The sequence below is a fragment of the Aedes aegypti genome, chromosome 1, assembly GCF_002204515.2.
Source record: "Aedes aegypti strain LVP_AGWG chromosome 1, AaegL5.0 Primary Assembly, whole genome shotgun sequence".
Taxonomy (NCBI): domain Eukaryota; kingdom Metazoa; phylum Arthropoda; class Insecta; order Diptera; family Culicidae; genus Aedes; species Aedes aegypti.
In genome coordinates this window covers 127,295,564-127,316,179 of record NC_035107.1, presented here as the reverse complement: position 1 = coordinate 127,316,179, position 20,616 = coordinate 127,295,564, and the positions used below count along the sequence as shown (strand labels likewise).

Genomic DNA, 20,616 nt, shown 5'->3' with positions numbered 1-20,616 from the left:
AACTTTTTTGTGATATAATCCAGCAAGCATGCAAAATAGTACTTAAACTTTCATTTCAGTTATAAGGCTGATACAAATATTAATTTTCTTTTATGTCCCCCCCCCCCTTCAAAAATCCGAAAATTTTGAAGGGGAGAAAAAAAAGATTCATCATTTTTTTTGACATCAGTTAGGTTTTTTTAATTTTAAGAGTAAAAACCACTTAAAATAATGATCCAGATGACGATTGGAACAAGTTTAACAACCGTCGTTAAAAATAAAAATTCGAAAAAATCACTTTTTTCAATTTTTTTTGTTCCTTATTTATTTTTATCCCCCCTCGTACCTTCCAAGTGGTCTCGGACATAAAAGAAAATTAATATTTGTATCAGCCTAATTTGGGTTGAAATTGCACGATTAAATTTACATCAAGTCGATTTTTTCAATATGCTTGCTGTCTCCATACAAAATTATACGTTTCTTTTATATGAAAAATCATTTTTTAAACCATCACAAAATAACTTTTCTGCTTCGACAGTATTATAAACTTTGTTGATAAGTATTGTTATACACATAAAAATTAATTTCTGTGGCAAATTTAGCAAACAAATAGCCTTACAAGCCTGCAAACTTGCATGCAAGTTGGCTTAAATAGTATTTTTTTACATTTTCAACGGCCAACATCTCAAAAACTAGACGTGCAGTGATATTTTTGAAAACGGCAATGGATTCAGCCACCCTTAATTGAGTGAATAGTGGTATTTTGGTGCTTGAGACAAAAACGTGTTCCGCAGTGTAATCCACGTTAATATCTCAGGCTACAGAATTTTTATCGTATTCGGATATTCACTCTTTGAAATGATACAATAATGCGAGTTTGTTGTGAAAAAATGAAGCAATTTGGTGCAGCTGACTTTGAGTAATGATCATTCATGTTTCCGGTACCACGCTGGACAAATAAAGATCTTGAAAACACTATAAAACTTTATATCGTAATTTTCCGATTTCTCCAAGAATACGGAACCGACTAGTAATTTTTTTCAGAGTAGCTCTTTATTGCCAGGCATTGTATAGAGCGCTGCATATGACGAGCCTAACCTCACTTATTTGACAGCTGCTGGTCCTGTTGTTTACGTTTCGGACTTCGTCGTTTTTTCCATCATTTTTTCATCTTCGCATTTCTATCACCAGCATGCTGATGGTGACGATTTTCCACGGTAGGAAGATAGAATAATACGATCCGTGGGTATCTGCAGTGGATTTGACCTCTCCTCGCAGCAAACTTTCACGAAATTAAGAATGATTCGAAAAAAGTACTAAGTCCAAACTGTAAACAACAGGACCAGTACCTGTCAAAATTGATGCGTGACGTCACAGTGCAGTGGAGTATACTGCCCATAACTGCATATCAGTCACATTCGACATTATTGACAATTTCGAGTTAATACCGTGGAGAGTCATCAAATGATGTATACTTTCGACCAACTTATTAAAATCTGTGATTTTGTTCTAGAGAATTCGAAAAAAATACCAAGTTGTTTTGTCACATTGGTAATTGTAACCGCATAACAGTCACATTGAGATTATGCATGAGCCTTGTGATGTAGTAGCAAAGAAATTTCTATCAGAATTATTTTCTGACTGTTCACCCAATATACAACATGAGCTGTACCAATTTTCAGCCGCAAATAAGCACTTTTGAGTTCCTGGTAATTTTTTGAAATTTTAGTTTCTTCCCATACTGCCATAAAATGCAGACTTGGTGTTCCATTTACTCAATGCCTACTTTTGTCGAATGTTACAAATATGCAGTTATGGGCAGTATAGTAGACACTTTATTTTTTTTTTTTTTGAAAAATTGATCAATAACAAAATGGCCGCCAAAGACATTTTATATGGAGAATGTCGGTCCCCCAAGGAACATCGGAATATCTTCAAAACTTGATCACCAATGATTAATATCGACACGGAAGGTGAAGATGAATCGAAGTCAAACTTCAAATTTTCAAGAGCACGGATCTGTAGAACCAAACACCCGTTTGAGCTGAAAAGCTAATCGATTGGTCACCAGCTAGTAACCAATCCATTAAGTTTTCAGCTTAAACGGATGTTTGGTTTTCCAGATCCGTGCTCTTAAAAATTTGAAATTTGGCTTCAATTCATCTTCACCTTAAGCTAGAAGAGTTTTCGAGATCTTGTGAAAAAATGTGCAAAAATGTGGAGAAACAAAAGAGTTATAGCGATTTGAATATTTATTTAGTGGTAAAAAATGAAGCTGCCGGTAGTAGGGTTAATAACATTTGCTAGAAGCCGAGACGGACAAAAACAACCGTTTTCCTACGCTTCCATTTTTCCATCATTAAAGTCTGCCTTTCCTTACGCCTGATACAAAGGCAGTCTACTAACCAAGCAGCAAGCATCTCTGCCATAAATTTACCACCGCTATACCTTCCCGCGTAAACAGGCGTAGATACAGGGGTTTGTCCGGTTTACTGTGGGAGCCAGTTTAATGCATCATCAATCATTGGTCTGCATTCTGACGTGGCAGGCGTCATTGTTGTCTAAAATAGAAGTTCACTAGCACTTATACACTGAGGGTGTCTGTTAGACCCAAGCAGTCATCTGGTTGATTCCTTGTGTAAGTGCAGCTGATCTGGCGTAGCAACCACGGGCGGCTAGAAAACGCAACAAGAGTTATCATGTCTGTTACGGATTAAATTATCCGACGGTGTTTTGAAAAAAAAAAATCCGGAAGTTCGTAGACACAAAAGTCAATTTGGACAAATTGAGATGTAAAATTGTGAAAATTAATGGAATCGAAAGAACGCTTTTGAAGAACTCTTTTTCTGTATGTTAAAACAAAATTGAATTGGCAAAAATTGAAACATTTCGTGTGAAATGTTTCCCATACAAAGAAGAGTGTCCGGAATTAAAAGCTGTCCGTAATATGAATCAAAACGGTAGTATTTGGCCAACATTACGGAAACGCAAAGTTTCATTAGTGAAGAGGATTTTTGAGACTGTAGCTAATTTGAATTGGTGAGAACGTTCCTCGTAATTTTAGTTTTCCATATTATTGTTATTGTATCTTCTGTAATACATCAAAGGTTTCTGTAAAATAGGAGGGAGATCAAAACTACTTTTCTTATCTTTTCAAAGAGCAAGTAAGGGCGCTTAAGCCTAGGCTCTATAGCCTGGAAATTAGAGTGATGCAAATTTTGAAATGTTTGCTCCCCTATGCTTAAACGATTTTAATTATGGTAAATAGCATCTTCCCAAAGTTTGAAGTGATTCGGAAGAAATTTGACTGTGCACACGCCATTTTGAGTTTATATGGAGATTACTATGGAAAATGCCAATCTTTTGTGTTCAGCCCTCTATCTCTTCGTCATGATATTTTATGGAAAAGTGAACATATTCTTCTAATGTGGAATCCTCCCAGCTACAACTTTGCCGAAGACCACTTTTTGATTGGACCTCAGGATAAATTGTTATTCATAACCATAAAGTTGATTTGCATGTAGCATGCTTCACCAACTGTTCGGCAGGCAACAGTGGTGCTCCTGGCCGAAAGAATAGATCAAAGTAATCCAGGCTACACTTTGTCCAGCTAGCTTAAGACCACCTGATTTTTTTCAGATCCAATAGGAAAACAGTTTATATTTATGACCCACCCTATGACACTTTGCTTGTATTTGTGTAAGCAGTCGAATGTACGAGTAGTGGTGGATGATGATGAAGGATCAGTGTTTATTCGTCCTTCGCATACTTTTGCGGTGTCCATTTAAGTTAAGACCACAAGTGTTTTACGTGTGTTTTGAAATTTTTAAGAAGAAAAAGTTCATTATGTCGAAAGGAAAAGCACTGACGGATAAGGAGAAAGGCAAAATAGAAGCATTTCACCGGGATAAAGTTGGAATCAGAGAAATTGCTCGTCGGATTGGCCGGTCACATCAAGTGGTCCTAACTTATCTGAAAAATCCTTCTGGATATGGCAAAAATCGGAAGAAACCTCGCAAATCGAAGCTTTCCGGACGAGAGAAACGTGAAATCGTTAGAACCGCTTCGAACTCCCAAAAATCGCTGAAGTAGATTAAGCAGGAGCTGAATTTGAACGTTTGCCGAGAGACTATTCGTCAAGTTTTGGTCCAAAGTCCGTACATAAAAAGGGCCAAAAAGGCAAAAGCTCCAAACCTTACTCCATCCCACATCGAGAGACGCTTGAACTTTGCAAAAGCCAACATGAATCGACAGTGGACCATGGTAAGTTGTGAAAAGGGCGTATTATTTTAAAGCAATTTTCAGCGTGATTAAGGAATGTTTATTAAAAAGTATGTTTTCTTTTTTGTTTACTTCCAGATGATCTTCAGTGATGAAAAGAAGTTCAATCTGGATGGTCCCGACAGATTTAATGGATACTGGAGAGATTTGCGGAAAGAAGAACAATATTTCACCACAAGAAATTTTGGTGGCGGTTCATGCATGGTTTGGGCAGGATTTTGTGCATCTGGAAAGCTGGACCTTGCGTTCACGTCGTTCAAAATAAACAGCAAGGACTACATCCAGGTGCTAGAAACGCGTCTTCTACCATTCCTGCGCAGATTTCGACGCAAAAAGTTCACTTTTCAGCAGGACAATGCTGCTATCCACACAAGCAAGGAAACCAAACAGTGGATAAAGGACCACAAAATCGATCTGCTGGACTGGCCAGCGCGCTCCCCAGACCTAAATCCTGTGGAAAACCTCTGGGGAATCCTTGTACGCAGGATTTATGCTGAAGGTAAGCAGTACGCCACTGTTGATGAGCTCAAATCAGCTATTTTGGAGGCATGGGGAAATATTGAGAAGACTGTACTGGAAAACTTGGTTAACAGTATGCCGAACCGAATGTTCCAGGTTATTAACAGGAATGGTAAAGTGACCGATTATTGACACATTAATTTCACTGTTTACATAGCTTTTACTGTGTAAAAGCGAACAATATATGAAATGGTCCTAAATAAAATGGACAGCAGAAATCAATAAAGTTGCTCTAAAAAATTAGATTTATTCATTAGTCGTAAGTTAATCATTACAAAATACTGTACAACTGAAGTACTCAATAAAACATTCACAACTACTTTGAAGTTCAACAAAATTTGTTTCATTTGTTCTAAAATGTAGGTGGTCTTAAGCTAAATGGACACAGTGTACTATGTTCTACAGCAAAAAAGCAGTGTTGCTCTGAAAGTAATTGAATGATCATCTCAACATGATTTACACTTTGTTATCAAAAATTACAAATTATCCTTACGTCCCATCGAAATGTGGTCTTAAGCAAAGTTGTAGCTGGGAAGTTTTCACATAAGATGAGTGTGTTTACTTTTCCATATATTATTTTGACGAGCAGTTTGAGGAGTGAACATAAAAGATTTGCATTTTCCATAGTAATTTCCATATAAACTTCAAATAGCGTGTGCACAACCAAATTTCTTCCGAATCACTTCAAATTTTGGGAGGATCATTTTCATCATAATTGACATCGTTTAAGCATAGGGGAGCAAAAACTTCAAAATTTGCATCAGTCTACTGGACATACGGGAGAAATACCTTTGACCCATCCCAGGAAATAACCACAAACAACAATGAAGAGTGCATTAATTTTCTTAGCAACGCCACTTCCAACGATTTTGACTATCTCCCTAAATGAAACGGTTGGTATGGTTGTCCTCGTTTCTTCCTTCACAATATTTCAAAATTTTTCGTCTATCATGTTATCCATTCGTGAATATTCCGATGGCCGTTAATTTTTGAAGTACCTTCAAACCCAAAGTGTGCACAGTGGGCCTGGCAATTTTAGTTTTTGTATCAAATCATTGATATGCTGCAAATATTAATGCTGACAAGAAAATACTGAAAGAAATAACTGTATTTCCAGGATGTTTTTCAATGTTGGCTGTGCAATCACTTAGAATAGAATTAAATAGAAAACAAATACTGCAGCTTCCCGTGTGAAATATTCAGCAATAGGGAATACGAGACTATCCCTAAATTGTATTCAAATTGAGTTAAGTGAATAAAGTAAAATTACAATTGGTCGGCGTTAAGTCAGAGGGGACCAAGTACAAAACTTGGGAAAATTGGATTATTCTCTCATTAGATGCGAAATTACCTTACTTCCGTTTCACTTCGATCAGATTTTAAGAATGCTGTAAACTGCGCGAGATATGTAACAAATTTACTTTGGATGATCAATAAAACTCGATAAAAGTGTGCAGTCAGAGTGGACCAAGTGCTTATTACCATATCAGCGAAAATGATCAGCGCGCTGAGGAATGCGAGGAAATTAAAAACATTTCTAGAAATTTGTCAGATTTCTCGACTTCGAATGATTCTTCTACTTATCCAACAAAAGAAATTTATAAATATTATTTAATTCGATGCATTTGATTTTGATTTTTAACCATTTATCATATTTCGATGGGTGGTCAGAAAATGCAACAATTTCTGTGCAGACAGAGTGGACCATGTGTTGAAAAGCAATACACTGATTGATTATTGCATTTTTTGAGTCAATTTCAGAGTTCGATAGAAGTTTATGGTAGTTCTATGGTGTATGTATGGAATGTGCTAGAACCCGCTTATTGGACCAGTATATTTTGGTCAGTACTCAAGATTTTCACTTGGTCCACTCTGACTGAACACATTTTTGAATATTGCTGGCCATCAATACTCTGACCCTGCAAAACCTTAATTTTCAAGCAATCGTAATGCCACTGATTTCAGTATTGACGATATGGATTCTTAAAGAGTTTTCGATACTGGTGTCGAAGGGTCTTGATAATCTGTTTTTCTTAGAGATATGCACCCAGTTTGACCATGCAAGGATTGAATGATTGTTATTTTCCTAGAAATTGTTCAGTCAGAGTGAACCAACTCACTGAACGGTGGTTTTTAATTCAGTCAGAATGGACCAAGTGCACATAGTACATCAGAAAATCGTTCTATCAGAGGTTTGGATTATGATTTTTTATGATTATCGCTTCACATCATATTGTTTGAAAGTAACACAAAGATGTGTGGAAATATTGAACCAAATTTTAAACGAGTTCAAAAATTACAGAGCGTTAGACTTTAAACCCATTTTTCTCAAAATATGAAAAATGTCACTTGGTCCACTCTGACTTAACGCCGACCAATTGTGATCAGTTTCCATTCGAGTAGATGAAAGACTCCTGGCGGTAGTTAGCGACAACTCCGTGATCTTTCATAGTGAAATAGCCGGTAGCGCTACTCCCGCCGAGTATTTTGACTTATCTACAGCAAGTGGCCGTTTTATCCGCCGTCCCTATTCCAACGGAAATCGCGAACCTGCCCCAACAGTATCATTGTACCAAATTGGCCATATATCTAACAACAAGTTAGGGGCCCAGATAGCCGTAGCGGTAAACGCGCAGCTATTCAGCATGACCATGCTGAGGGTCGTGGGTTCGAATCCCGCTGGTCGAGGATCTTTTCGTAAAAGGAAATTTTCTCGATTCCCAGGGCATAGAGTATTTTCGTACCTGCCACACGATATACACATGCAAAAATGGTCATTCGGCAAAGAAAGCTCTCAGTTAATAACTGTGGAAGTGCTCATAAGAACACTAATCTGAGAAGCAGGCTTTGTCCCAGTCGGGACGTAACGCCAAAAAGAAGAAGAATATCTTACAAATCGAGAAGTTTTTTGCAATAACGAAGCGTATATCTAAGAAATAATTTACAATAATAGAAACAACGTCTGGTTCATACATTTTCTTAAAAAAAAATTACATATAAGGTAAAAAAGGGTACCGTAATCCGGGGTAACATTGATAATTTTTTTTAGTTTTTCTTAAATTTTTCATTTCACAATACAAATGTTACAAGTTTCATATTTTTAAAACAAGTACTGGCACCCACCGCTCCTAGCTATGTACTTTATTTTGTTTTTCGAAAAATTTAAACATGTTTAAATAAATGTTTTAAGTGATTTTTTGGTTCAGCTGATATGGGGTAACATTGATCACCCAAGTAAACAACGTTCGCCGAATATGAAGACCAAACTCTTACAAGTCATTTACTTTTTGAGTTATTTCAAAATTAAAAACACCTTGAACCGCGTAATATGCCTAAAAGTAGGCAATTTCCTCAGGAAATTCTACATTCGTAATAGTATTTAGTCAATGTTGCCTAAATGAATAAACTTATGAAAGATTTGACAACGGAATCGTTTTCGGCGATGCCATTTTTAGTAACACCCGCATTTTCCTTGATGACATCGTCTGCAGAACTCATGTGAGACATGAATTTTCGGTAGTGTCAGTGAAAATTTGTTTTGTTTTGTTTTATTTACGACATTTTACACCAGCAGTACGAAGGAAGATAATGAACCAAAGCGAACATGCAATCAGGGTGACCCGGAATGCGAGAGCACAGTGGAAGAAGAGTTAATGAATTCGGATTGGAAAGTTTATAATACTAGGTCTAAGAAAAAATAATGTAAATTTATCTCTCGACACGAGTGTCAGTGAAAATGATAGAAATCATTGTTTCAAAAAGTTGACAAATTTGCGCATGAACTAAACGCAATTTTGGCAAAAACCCTAATTATCATTAGCTTATGAATATACGAAAGAGAGGCACCATTCATGGTTCGAAAATGCTTCATCAATAAACCTTTATTTGAACGTTTAACAAGATGAGTCATCCCGATCAATGTTACCCCGCTGATCAATGTTACCCCGGATTACGGTACAATGCAAGAATTAATTTGTGTTATTCGGAAAAAAAAATAAAAACTCAACTAAAAATCTGAGAAATATTTTTTCTTATAATTTTTCCTTGAAGCTTAATAAATATGCAACAAAATGATGTACTTAAATTTTTGTGAGTATTTTCCTTTTGGAGAATCATTTATTTTAAACGTCCAAATTCTTAGTGGAACAGGGCTGGTAGCGGGTGTCTTTTTAAGGACTTGGTCTCTATTTTGACGCCAGGCTCTAAATGTTATCTATTCTTGTCATCTGGAATGTATTCAGGGACTCCTAAATTGATATCTCTAGATTTTTTTTTTCTAGAAATTCCTTTACTCATTCTCCCAGAAATTCTTTTAGCCAATTTTATAACTATGCTTAGAGGGTTTTCTCCATTATTTTCTTCAAGAAACCTTTGAGCACTCCAGTAATTTCAAAATAAATATTTCAATAATTAAATCCTATTACTCGATCTGCAGAAATTGCATTCAACAATAATAAACTTCATTGATACTTTCGATAATAATAAGTTATAAACTTCATTGATACTTTCGATACAGAAAAAGTCACGTTAGAAATTTAATCAAATGGAAGGCACTCTATTTATTCTTCAAAATCGTCTTCGAATCTTTCCTAATCTTCTTGTTTGTCGTGAAGTCAACACATCCCATTCTGAATGTTCTTACATTTTGTTTTAGTGTTTTTTTAGTTTATTTGCATTTTGCTAATTATTACGAATTTTGGAATTACCATGAATGTCTTAACCCTCTAATACCCAACCCCGCCTTTAGACGGAGTACACTTTGGAATTTTGTGTATTTTTTCGTAGCTCGCAAATCAAAATGATTTTATTTTTGGCTTATACATTGACTCATAACACGCATATAAGAAAAGTTTTTTATGACTTTTGAAACTTTTGTGTATTTTTAGAAATTGTTTGAATAACTGCATTCTTATATAACCTACAAATGCCTGGGCTTCATTTGACGTGTAATATAAAAATCGTACCTTTTATATTTTTCTACGATTAACCTATCACAAACGAAGAGCCTGGTGGTATTAAAATCATTTCAAACCTGTTTTTCCGTTAGTTACACAGAAAATAAAATACGCTCCGAAAAATAAAAATAATAAATGCCCAAAACGTGTTTAGAACGATTTTAGATAACGAAAAATAATTCTTTAATCGAAAATAAAGATTTGGGTATTAGAGGGTTAAATCATATCATGTAATTCCAAAATGTATGTACCATTGCATTGATTGTGAATATTCTTAAAAGTTTAACTATTAATACGTTTGTCGAGATTTGTGGGCTCCCTTAAATGTGGAGGCCAGGAAGCCATGACCTCCTTGGCCCCCCGTTTATGCGGCCCTGGTCACAGCCATTTTTTAACGATCAAATTTCACTTTAACCACAGGCAAACAGACGTAACACTAATAACAAATTCCTTAAAAATCCATCGCCCAGTTAATACCATCATCATATGGTGAGCGTATTGCACGAAAAGGTGTTTCGTGCAACAAGACCGACAGATGGCGGTAGTGTGAAACGTCAAACGCGAAGAAAAACGATGTGCGCGCCTCTGGTTATGAGATTTGTAACATAGCGAATTTGAAATGCTCGTTGAATGATTAGTCGATGGAAATTTCGTCAGTGTTACATCTGTTTGTCTGTGCTTTAACTTCATGAGCGCTCTGAATGGATGACAGAAAAAGAACTCCAAATCTTTTGGATAACCTTAAGTTAGGTATCAGTTCTTTGACACGCACAAATTTATCATATTTCCTGTCATGACAACGAAGGTCGATGACAGCAGCAGAAAATGGGCCTACCCTCAATTCGGTCATGCTGGGGTGTGGGTGGAAAAATGTTCTCGGTCGCAAGTGTATCAAAATGTTTAAAGCAGTGAACCATCATCGCCACTGACATCCAGAGCAATGTGTTCTTTATGAGGGGTGGATCTTTATTTGAAGCGGAAATATTTTTTTTCTTGAGCTCGATTGAGGGAAGAAGCTATATATTGATTGCATCGGAGATGTTCAGAGGGGATTCCCAACATAAGACCGTGGTGGATGAGATGGGTTTGAGAGCTCAATTTCTGGACTAATGCTCCATAATACGCAATCTGTTAAATTCGGTATAGATGGATGAAAGTGGCAAACCAATTTGTTGTCGTGTGGCAAAATGAGGTCACGCGGTATTGAGCTATGTGTAGAGTTTATAAACGTTCGAACGAATGTTATAGATGGGAACTTTGGAAACATATGTTTTGAGGAAGTTGAAGTCTTTAAGGACTGCATCGGTATACGTCTTATAGAAGCTTGTGTTTGAAATTTGGGATAATTTATCAGTGGTTTGCATTTTAAACAGAATTTTCAACACAACTAAATTTTCAATATATTTTCACCTTAGTTCTTATTGCAAATTATACACCAAATCTTAACTATTAAGCTCCATCATTGAATCAACAATAAATACCAAATCTCCCATTCTCAGAACAATGGTTTTAATTAGACAAATTCAGACTTATCATCCACTCAACGAGATTGCAATTATGAATCATAATTAACTGCCAAGTATGCGACCAGACATTTCTTTTATCGATTTTTTGGCCGACGCTGCCTAAAACTTTAGCTTGATTTTTTGTCCGTCGCACTTCACGTATTTTGGCACCCAAGGATGCCGAAAAGAACAAGAGCCCTTTTAATATAATTAGTTTGAGCAGCCAGCGGCAGCAGAAAGGGATCGGTTTCCTTGGGAATCTCTCGTTAGCCGGAATGGAAGTTCTCGGTTGGACGATATCTTGGGAGCGGAAAAATTCCAACTATTCTCCCTCGACTTGATGTTCGGTTAGAAACGATCCTCGGAGAATCTTCACGGACTAGGAGCTACAACAGGAGCTAACCCTTAATTAATTCACTAAATCAAATGATATTTATGGCCTTGGTGGTGAAGTTTTACTGGCGACCGAACCGACTGAAGGAGGCAGAACACGTTCGAGTTTGTAACCGAAGATAGACCTCGTAAATCATGTGTTGATTGGAGCTGAAATTATTGCTTTCGGGAAAGGTTAGACGTTGTGCAGGAAAATGATGAACGAGTGTTGCGAACTTTGAGACAATAACTTGTAAGTTGACTAAATAATCTTAGTTTATTACAAAAGCATCAGGTAACAAACACATTTTGGATTCCTCATAGTAAAAATCTAATTGTATTGTCTTCAAATTTCAGATTGAAATTCAAATTCAGAATCAAATCCAAATTCAAAAAACTAAAAAAAACCATAAAAAAATCCATATATAATCAATCAATCATCCAAATCCAATCCAAATCCAACCAAAATCCAATCCAAATCCAATCCAAATCCAATCCAAATCCAATCCAAATCAATCCAACATCCAATCCAAATCCAATCCAAATCCAATCCAAATCCAATCCAAATCCAATCCAAATCCAATCCAAATCCCAATCCAAAATCCAATCCAAATCAATCCAAATCCAATCCAAATCCAAATCCCAAATCCAATCCAAATCCAACTCCAAAACTCCAATCCAAAAATCCATCCAAATCCAACTCCAAATCCACAAATCCAAATCCCAATCCAACCATCCACCAATCCGAAATCCAATCTCCAAATCCCCCAATCACCAATCCAATCCAAATCCAATCCAAATCCAATCCAAACATCCAATCCAAATCCAATCAAATCCAATCACAAAAATCCAATCCAAATCCTCCATCCAAAATCCAAATCCAAACCAAATCCAAATCCAATCCCAAATCCAATCCAAATCCCAATCCAAATCCAATCCAAATCCAATCCAAATCCAATCCAAATCCAATCCAAATCCATCCAAATCCAATCCAAATCCAATCCAAACCTCCAATCCAAATCCAATCCAAATCCAATCCAAATCCAATCCAAATCCCAATCCAAATCCAATCCAAATCCAATCCAAATCCAATCCAAATCCAATCCAAATCCAATCCAAATCCAATCCAAATCCAATCCAAATCCAATCCAAATCCAATCCAAATCCAATCCAAATCCAATCCAAATCCAATCCAAATCCAATCCCAAATCCAATCCAAATCCAATCCAAATCCAATCCAAATCCAATCCAAATCCAATCCAAATCCAATCCAAATCCAATCCAAATCCAATCCAAATCCAATCCAAATCCAATCCAAATCCAATCCAAATCCAATCCAAATCCAATCCAAATCCAATCCAAATCCAATCCAAATCCAATCCAAATCCAATCCAAATCCAATCCAAATCCAATCCAAATCCAATCCAAATCCAATCCAAATCCAATCCAATCCAATCCAATCCAATCCAATCCAAATCCAATCCAAATCCAATCCAAATCCAATCCAATCCAATCCAAATCCAATCCAAATCCAATCCAAATCCAAATCCAATCCAAATCCAATCCAAATCCAATCCAAATCCAATCCAAATCCAATCCAAATCCAATCCAAATCCAATCCAAATCCAATCCAAATCCAATCCAAATCCAATCCAAATCCAATCCAAATCCAATCCAAATCCAATCCAATCCAATCCAAATCCAATCCAATCCAATCCAAATCCAATCCAAATCCAATCCAAATCCAATCCAAATCCAATCAAATCCAATCCAAATCCAATCCAAATCCAATCCAAATCCAATCCAAATCCAATCCAAATCCAATCCAAATCCAATCCAAATCCAATCCAAATCCAATCCAAATCCAATCCAAATCCAATCCAAATCCAATCCAAATCCAATCCAAATCCAATCCAATCCAATCCAAATCCAATCCAATCCAAATCCAATCCAAATCCAATCCAAATCCAATCCAAATCCAATCCAAATCCAATCCACCAATCCAAATCCAATCCAAATCCAATCCAAATCCAATCCAAATCCAATCCAAATCCAATCCAAATCCAATCCAAATCCATCCAAATCCAATCCAATCCAAATCCAATCCAAATCCAATCCAAATCCAATCCAAATCCAATCCAAATCCAATCCAAATCCAAATCCAATCCAAATCCAAATCCAATCCAAATCCAATCCAAATCCAATCCAAATCCAATCCAAATCCAATCCAAATCCAATCCAAATCCCAATCCAAATCCAATCCAAATCCAATCCAAATCCAATCCAAATCCAATCCAAATCCAATCCAAATCCAATCCAAATCCAATCCAAATCCAATCCAAATCCAATCCAAATCCAATCCCAAATCCAATCCAAATCCAATCCAAATCCAATCCAAATCCAATCCAAATCCAATCCAAATCCAATCCAAATCCAATCCAAATCCAATCCGAATCCAATCCAAATCCAATCCAAATCCAATCCAAATCCAATCCAAATCCAAATCCAATCCAAAGATATTTGCATAAAACTCTTTAAGCTTATCATGTGATACAGATGTTGCAAAGTCATTTGAGATCAACTTATATTCCCTGTAGCGCTTAAACGTTTATAATGGTGACCATTGCTTCCTCCGAAATCGACTACGTTTTCTCGTATCATTGAAATTTTTCATCCTACTTCCTAATGGTGTGTCGTGGCCTCCTTCTGCCATGCCTCCTTCGTTGCCAACGGGGAAGATATCCTTCTGAAGGGATATCTGCCGAACAGGGTGCCCACATCATGTCTTTGGCGTGATTGGGTGGGAGGTGGTGGCCGACGGCAGTTCCGTTTTGTTGTCTAGTCATCAGGCTAGTTAGCCGGAAAGCAGCGTAACGAATCGTATTAAAATTGATGCCCCCGAGTGATGTGCCACGCGATGATATTTTTTCGCAGCTTCTCCTGTTATTCGCTGCTTCCTGTCGGGATTGGCCATCAACCACCGATTTTGCTTGCTCTTCATCTTCTGGTGGAAATTTTTTTCTCCTCCCCAAACAATCGTTGAATGTTGTTGTTTTTTTTTATCTTTCTTCGTTGCCTCCGTTTATTTATTTATTGCGTTTATTATTCCGTTCAGCGACGGCATCGTCAATAAGTTAAGCTTATACTAATTCAATTTGGTTTGTTTTTCGCTGCTCTCCCTTTTTTTCCCGATCGGTGTCGTCCTTGCGTTGATTGTCGAATAATGTCGTGTGTCACGCGGCCTCTTGCTTCTTTCCGTTATCCAGCTCCAGTCAGTGGCATGTTTTCCAATCACTCCTTTTCCACATCCAGTTTTTTTTACTTTCCACTAAAGCTTGGTCTTTTGCTCACCACAGTACCGCGAACCAGTGATTCTCAAACTACCCTGGTCAAAGTATTCGGTTCTCTTGGAAATATTCTTCTATTTTCGTATTGAAGTCTTGCTAAAATGTGATATTACATCATTTTCATTTATTTTGATGTTGAACAAGTAACACTGAATCAACAAGTTCTCGTCATAAAACTTGCTTCGTGGCCGCATCTCTCCATTCTCGGTTCTGCCTACGCACGCCAAATAGCTGCGCACTTGATCCGCCCACCTAGCTCGCTGCGCTCCAAATCCTTCTTGTACCAACCGGATTCAAACCGGACACAATCTTCATAGCCTCCTTGCAATAAGCCCTGCCCATCGTATCTTTCCAGCTTTGACCACCTTCTGGATAGAGTTTACCGAGCTCGTTGTTCATTCTTCGCCACCACACACCGTTTTCCTTCACACTGCCAAAGATCGTCCTAAGGACCAGGCGTTAGAAGACTATCGTTGATCTTCAGTCATAAAATCACCATTTTGTAGGATATAGCAGTTACACAAATAGTGAAACCTTGTATGCAGAAGCATGTATTTTAAGTAGGTACGAAGGACAGTTTTGTGAACCACTGTTATGCAATCGTAGCCGCGGGGGACGATATTGGTTTAACAACATTGAAAATCACTGGAGCCGGGATAAGCCAGCGCAACCAGGGAAGCGGCGCCGGCAACGTGTGCGGGAGTAATCTTGTTAGCGAAAATGTTCACTGCTTGTTGAAAATTAAAAATAAAAGCAACAGAAGAGCGTCATAAAAAGTGATAAAAATCGCACGGCTCCATACAAGGGGAAGTCACAAGAATTTTAATCGATTGCACGCAAACCAGAAGCTGTAGACGGGCTGGATGGCTCTCAACTTCGAAGATAAAAGCATTTTGGGGGGAAACCGTGCTCTATTGTTTCACTCGACTTTTTATGACTCTCACATAGTCTTCTAATGAGATTTTCTGTGCTTGTGTTGTCTTTGTTGTCTTTGTTCCAGGAAAAAGTTTTACCCTGACGATAGTGATATCGACGGTTCCGATCCAGGTTGCAACGTACACCAAGGCGATCAAAGTGACGGTCGATGGTCCACGGGAACCGCGGTCCAAAATTCGGCACCAGGGCTTCCATCCGTTTGCATTCGGGCCGCAACGATTTGGACCGGATCCGCTGATGGGAACGTTACCGTTCAAGTTACCAGGTGAGTGTTGTGAATATGAATTTGCAGGAAGATTTTTTTTCCTCACAAATCAGCTTATGTTCAGAGATGTAGATGACCAAATTTTCCATGTGTGTTACTAATCACTTTCAGCAGACTCATGTATTTGCATTTCATTAGAAGAATTTGGTAAATCAATAGATGAATCTAATTACTTTTGAGAACTTCAACAGTTCTTCCAACTATTGGGAAGATTTCAACTAATTTTGAACCATTGTTGACCGGTGATCTTGCCGTAAATACGGTTTATTAAGAATCTATATAGAGAGAAGACTAGCTTGACTAGGAGACTAAGGATCAAAGGAAGTTTAAAACTGCTCTTTTACCATCTGACTGGTTTAAAACATCAGAGGTTATGTATGTGAAAACAAATGAGCTGATATTGAAACTTTAACCTTGTGACTACGACGTAATTGTTTCAAGACTATTCCAGAATTTTGATCCTTTTTTTTAATTTTGTGGCGTCTCTAATTATCATAGCAAGAAACTTCTTTCTTGGTGGGAGTCTTGATTGATTACTAATGTATCCAGATCCTCCTCTCCGCTGTTTACTCGGTGTTTGATTTTAAGGATCTCTTATGGGTCCCCATAAGAGTGGTGTATTAACCGTTGATTCATTTGCATGCTTCTGTGGGGCGAGCGATCAGGCCTGGTTATAGGGTGCGGAGTTTGTTTTGTCAAGGGGGCAAATGCTCCGGGCCCCCGAAAAGTGATAAAAATTAAACACAATTCAATAAGTTTAATTTTATATTAATGATTTTTTAATTTTAATTACAAATCCAATACATTTTCTATTAGAGTTATTATGACATAATGTTATGTTATTTCATAGAAAGTAGTTAATACCATACGACTTTATTCTGAATTTTACAGTTTCTATTAAAATCTATCTATCCGTTAATGACAACCATCAAGATTATATCACAAACTCTTCTCGGGTTAATATACAGAAAACTGTCACACCTTTCTGAAAAAAAATACAGTGCTCTATGTCCTGCAATTTTCTTCAAAAGACGAAAATATACGGTAATTCATGCATTTTCTTGAAACTATTGCTGTGTGCGTTTGAAATGTAAATATCAAATGCGGGAATACCGAACGCGTTAAGATTTTCCACAAGAAAGGCGCAGTCGAAGATCGCTCTTTTTTGCTAAGTTTGCGGTGATATTGATAATGGTTGCTAAGTGTTCTTTGATTATTTTGTGTTGCCGCCTTTTAGATAGGATTTGCACGTGAAACAAAAACAGCAGTACACGTTTTTAAAATTTAAAAAAAAATGTATGAATTGACCAAAAACTAAATTGCCGCCAAAGACATTTTATATGGAGAACGCCGGTCCCCCAAGTAACATCGGAAAATCTTTAAAACTAGATCACCAATGATTAAGGCGAAGTAGGCCGTCATTAAAATTTGTACGCGTCGTTGATGATTGTTGTAATTCATCTCACGATTTCAAATAAAAAAAATCAGTTGGTTTTGCACTGACACAACTGAAAAAGTATCAGCATACTTTATGCATGTTAGCGCGTACATTTTCAAGTCAATATAATCTATGAAGATTGAGTTTTATCACTTTAAAATACAAGCTGAAAAGTCATCATTGTTGCCAAAACGAATGACGGGCTACTTAGCCTTAATACCGATAGAGATTTTAAAACAAGAAGAGTTTTTTGAGAACTTGTGAAAAAATATTGTAATCATGATTTGTATATTTTTTTTCGGTAAAAAATGAAGCTGCCGGTAGAGGGCTTAATATAGTACACCGTGCAGAAGTACTATTCTATCAATTACATATGAGATTCTACTGGATATTCGATATTTTCATATTTCAGCAGATTCTACAAGCTGTTACCTGGCCGCGAGTGAAGCTCATATGCTCTTCTGAAAGCAATTGCTCCTTGTCCGTAAAGACTAATTCTATATCTTTTTAAAACTATGCTAGCCAATCGTTTGCTGCTCTTCCGTAATGAAAATCAGATTAAAAACATATTGCTTAATCCAGTCGCGGTAGGATAATAAAGTTCAACTCAATAAAATAAAATAGGGCATCGATTTGCTTATTGCTTCATTAAATGTAAATATCCGCATAAAAATTGAAATAATATTAATATCATATTTGATCCAAGTCTCGATGATTCTTATAGTCTTGATTTTACCTGGAACATTTTTTATTTCGGGTTTGGTTGAGAACTATTATAACTGAATAATTATATTATCATCTATGATGTACAACTTTTTAAGTATTTTATATAGGTAGATGATTTATTTTACGAAACATTCACAAAGTAATGTGACTATTGTCAAATTCGAGAAATATTGCAATTTTTTGGATTTTTATGGATACTTTGTTTTTATATACCAAACTTTCCTATATTCCTAGCGTTTACCGCTCATTTTGTACAAAGGGCCCCCGTCAAGAGATCTTATCTCAGCCCCCGAAGTGCAAATCCAGCACTGCGAGCGATGCAATTCGGATGAATCGCGTCCGGTTCACGTTGTGCGGTTGTGAAAAAGTATCAAGTATTGGTCATCTATGTTCATTCTTATGCATTAATTTGAAATTATTTATTATCGTTTACCAAATAGAATCCCTTGAGCAAGTTTTTTCCAAATTCATGCTTCCAACTTTACTTGTGGAATGGCATAGGACTCAACGGCTTCCAAAAAGCAAGTCACACGTCAACTTTTCCCTCACGTCCCCAAATTAACCTGTATTTGGACGCAGCCACCGTCATTATTGTTTCTTATAATAAGAGCACCAGTACTTACCCATTGAGTATGCTGCTGATCCCGAGAAGCGTATGTTGGTTCCCTGTGTAAAAGGTGCGGTCAATCATGCTCATGCTCATCTTTTATGGGTCGCCCAAAGAGCCACTATCCATCCCCGCTGGAATAACTACCTTTGAGATATCATGAAAGTTTCTTTGCAAGAAGTGCGCGAAAATTATATTGAAAAATATGTATTGTGCCCCTCCGCTGGTAATATTCATCTTGAGTGATGCAAATGGGAATCATTCCGGCAATAACGCACACTGCCTACAAAGTACCTGCCAACTTCTCTCGATTGTGCTTGGTTCTCAGCGCTGCAGCCAATGCTCCGTATCTCAATATGGATGGTGGTACGGTCGCTAGCAGACGCCGCATGTTGCTTCTTGGTCCTTCAATGTGAGGCATGGCCTTCGCTACAGCTCCTGTTGATGTCCAACCATTCGCCAACCGTTCCGCCGAGGTGCATCAGATAACGCTTTAATGAGGCTGCGACTTTTTATTTATTTATTCCATCAAGCATAAGAAACCTACAAACAATTGTAACATTCCGTTCTGTTACGCTAAGCAAACGGCTTGAGCGCCACCTTCCGTTAAGAAGGACCGTTAGCTCTTTCTTTTTACCCGGCATTAAACTACCTTCTCAAAGCAGGACAACCTTGTTTATAAAAATCGATGTAAAATTAACCAATGGCAGAAATGCTTATACACTAAAAAAAACCCAAACACCAATCTATATAAATAAAAATGGAATGGTGTTTGTATGTCACGAAATGGCTTGAGAACGGGTGATTGGACTTACATGATTCTTTCACTGTTGATTTCGTCCAGAGCTCCGACGTGTTTGTGCGAAAAAAAAATTTAAGGAAATTCTTCGGGATAGTGGGGAAAATGGAAGAATACTAATCTGGGGATTTTTTTTATTACCGTACGGGTTTGGGCCGAAGGGTCTCAGATTTTCATGAAACTTTTTCCACAGGCAGGGCTCATGGATATATGAATAAAAAAAAATTGAGAAAAATTCAGGGTCGCCTATTTTTCCGGAAAACTCAGGTGGAAATTTTTTGTTTTCCCTTGACACTACTTACTTTAAAAAATCATAACTCATGAACGAAGAATCGTAGAAACAAAGTTTTTATATGAAAATTTAAGCAAATTTTCTCAAAAATCCAAAAAAAATATGAACTGGAAAAAGTTAAGTAGATGAAAAAACCGAATTTAGTACTATACCATTTAATTCCACTAGAGTTTGTATCCTTTGACAGATACGCGTATTTCGACCTCAACTGTAAGGCCGTCTTCAGTGTCGTGTACTAGACTAGTACACGACACTGAAGACGGCCTTACAGTTGAGGTCGAAATACGCGTATCTGTCAAAGGATACAAACTCTAGTGGAATTAAATGGTATAGTACTAAATTCGGTTTTTTCATCTACTTATAGGTATTCTACTAAACAGCTCGAAGATTTATTATGGAAAAAGTTTTCCACAAAATTTTCCACCGTTGGGACAATTCGTAAAGAAAAGCCGGAAAAACTATGCCCGAACTCGTGGAAAATTTTCAAAAAAATATTTTCGAGAAGGTAATTTTATAAGTCTTAATCACTGAAATTTTTGGAATGCACTTTTTTTTCGTTTTTGAGTTATGGCCAATTTTGTGAAAAATGTCCAGA

At 37.1% G+C, this 20,616-nt stretch overlaps 1 protein-coding gene across 1 annotated transcript in view; it reads left to right on the top strand.

The window, feature by feature from the left end:
- The window catches only part of LOC5567572 (segmentation protein Runt), a 188,651-nt gene that overhangs the window by 100,943 nt on the left and 67,092 nt on the right, over window positions 1-20,616 (top strand). Inside the window, exon 4 of the mRNA XM_021847310.1 lies at window positions 15,959-16,159. Coding sequence (XP_021703002.1) covers window positions 15,959-16,159 — 201 coding nt within the window. The remainder of the gene's footprint in view (window positions 1-15,958; window positions 16,160-20,616) is intronic.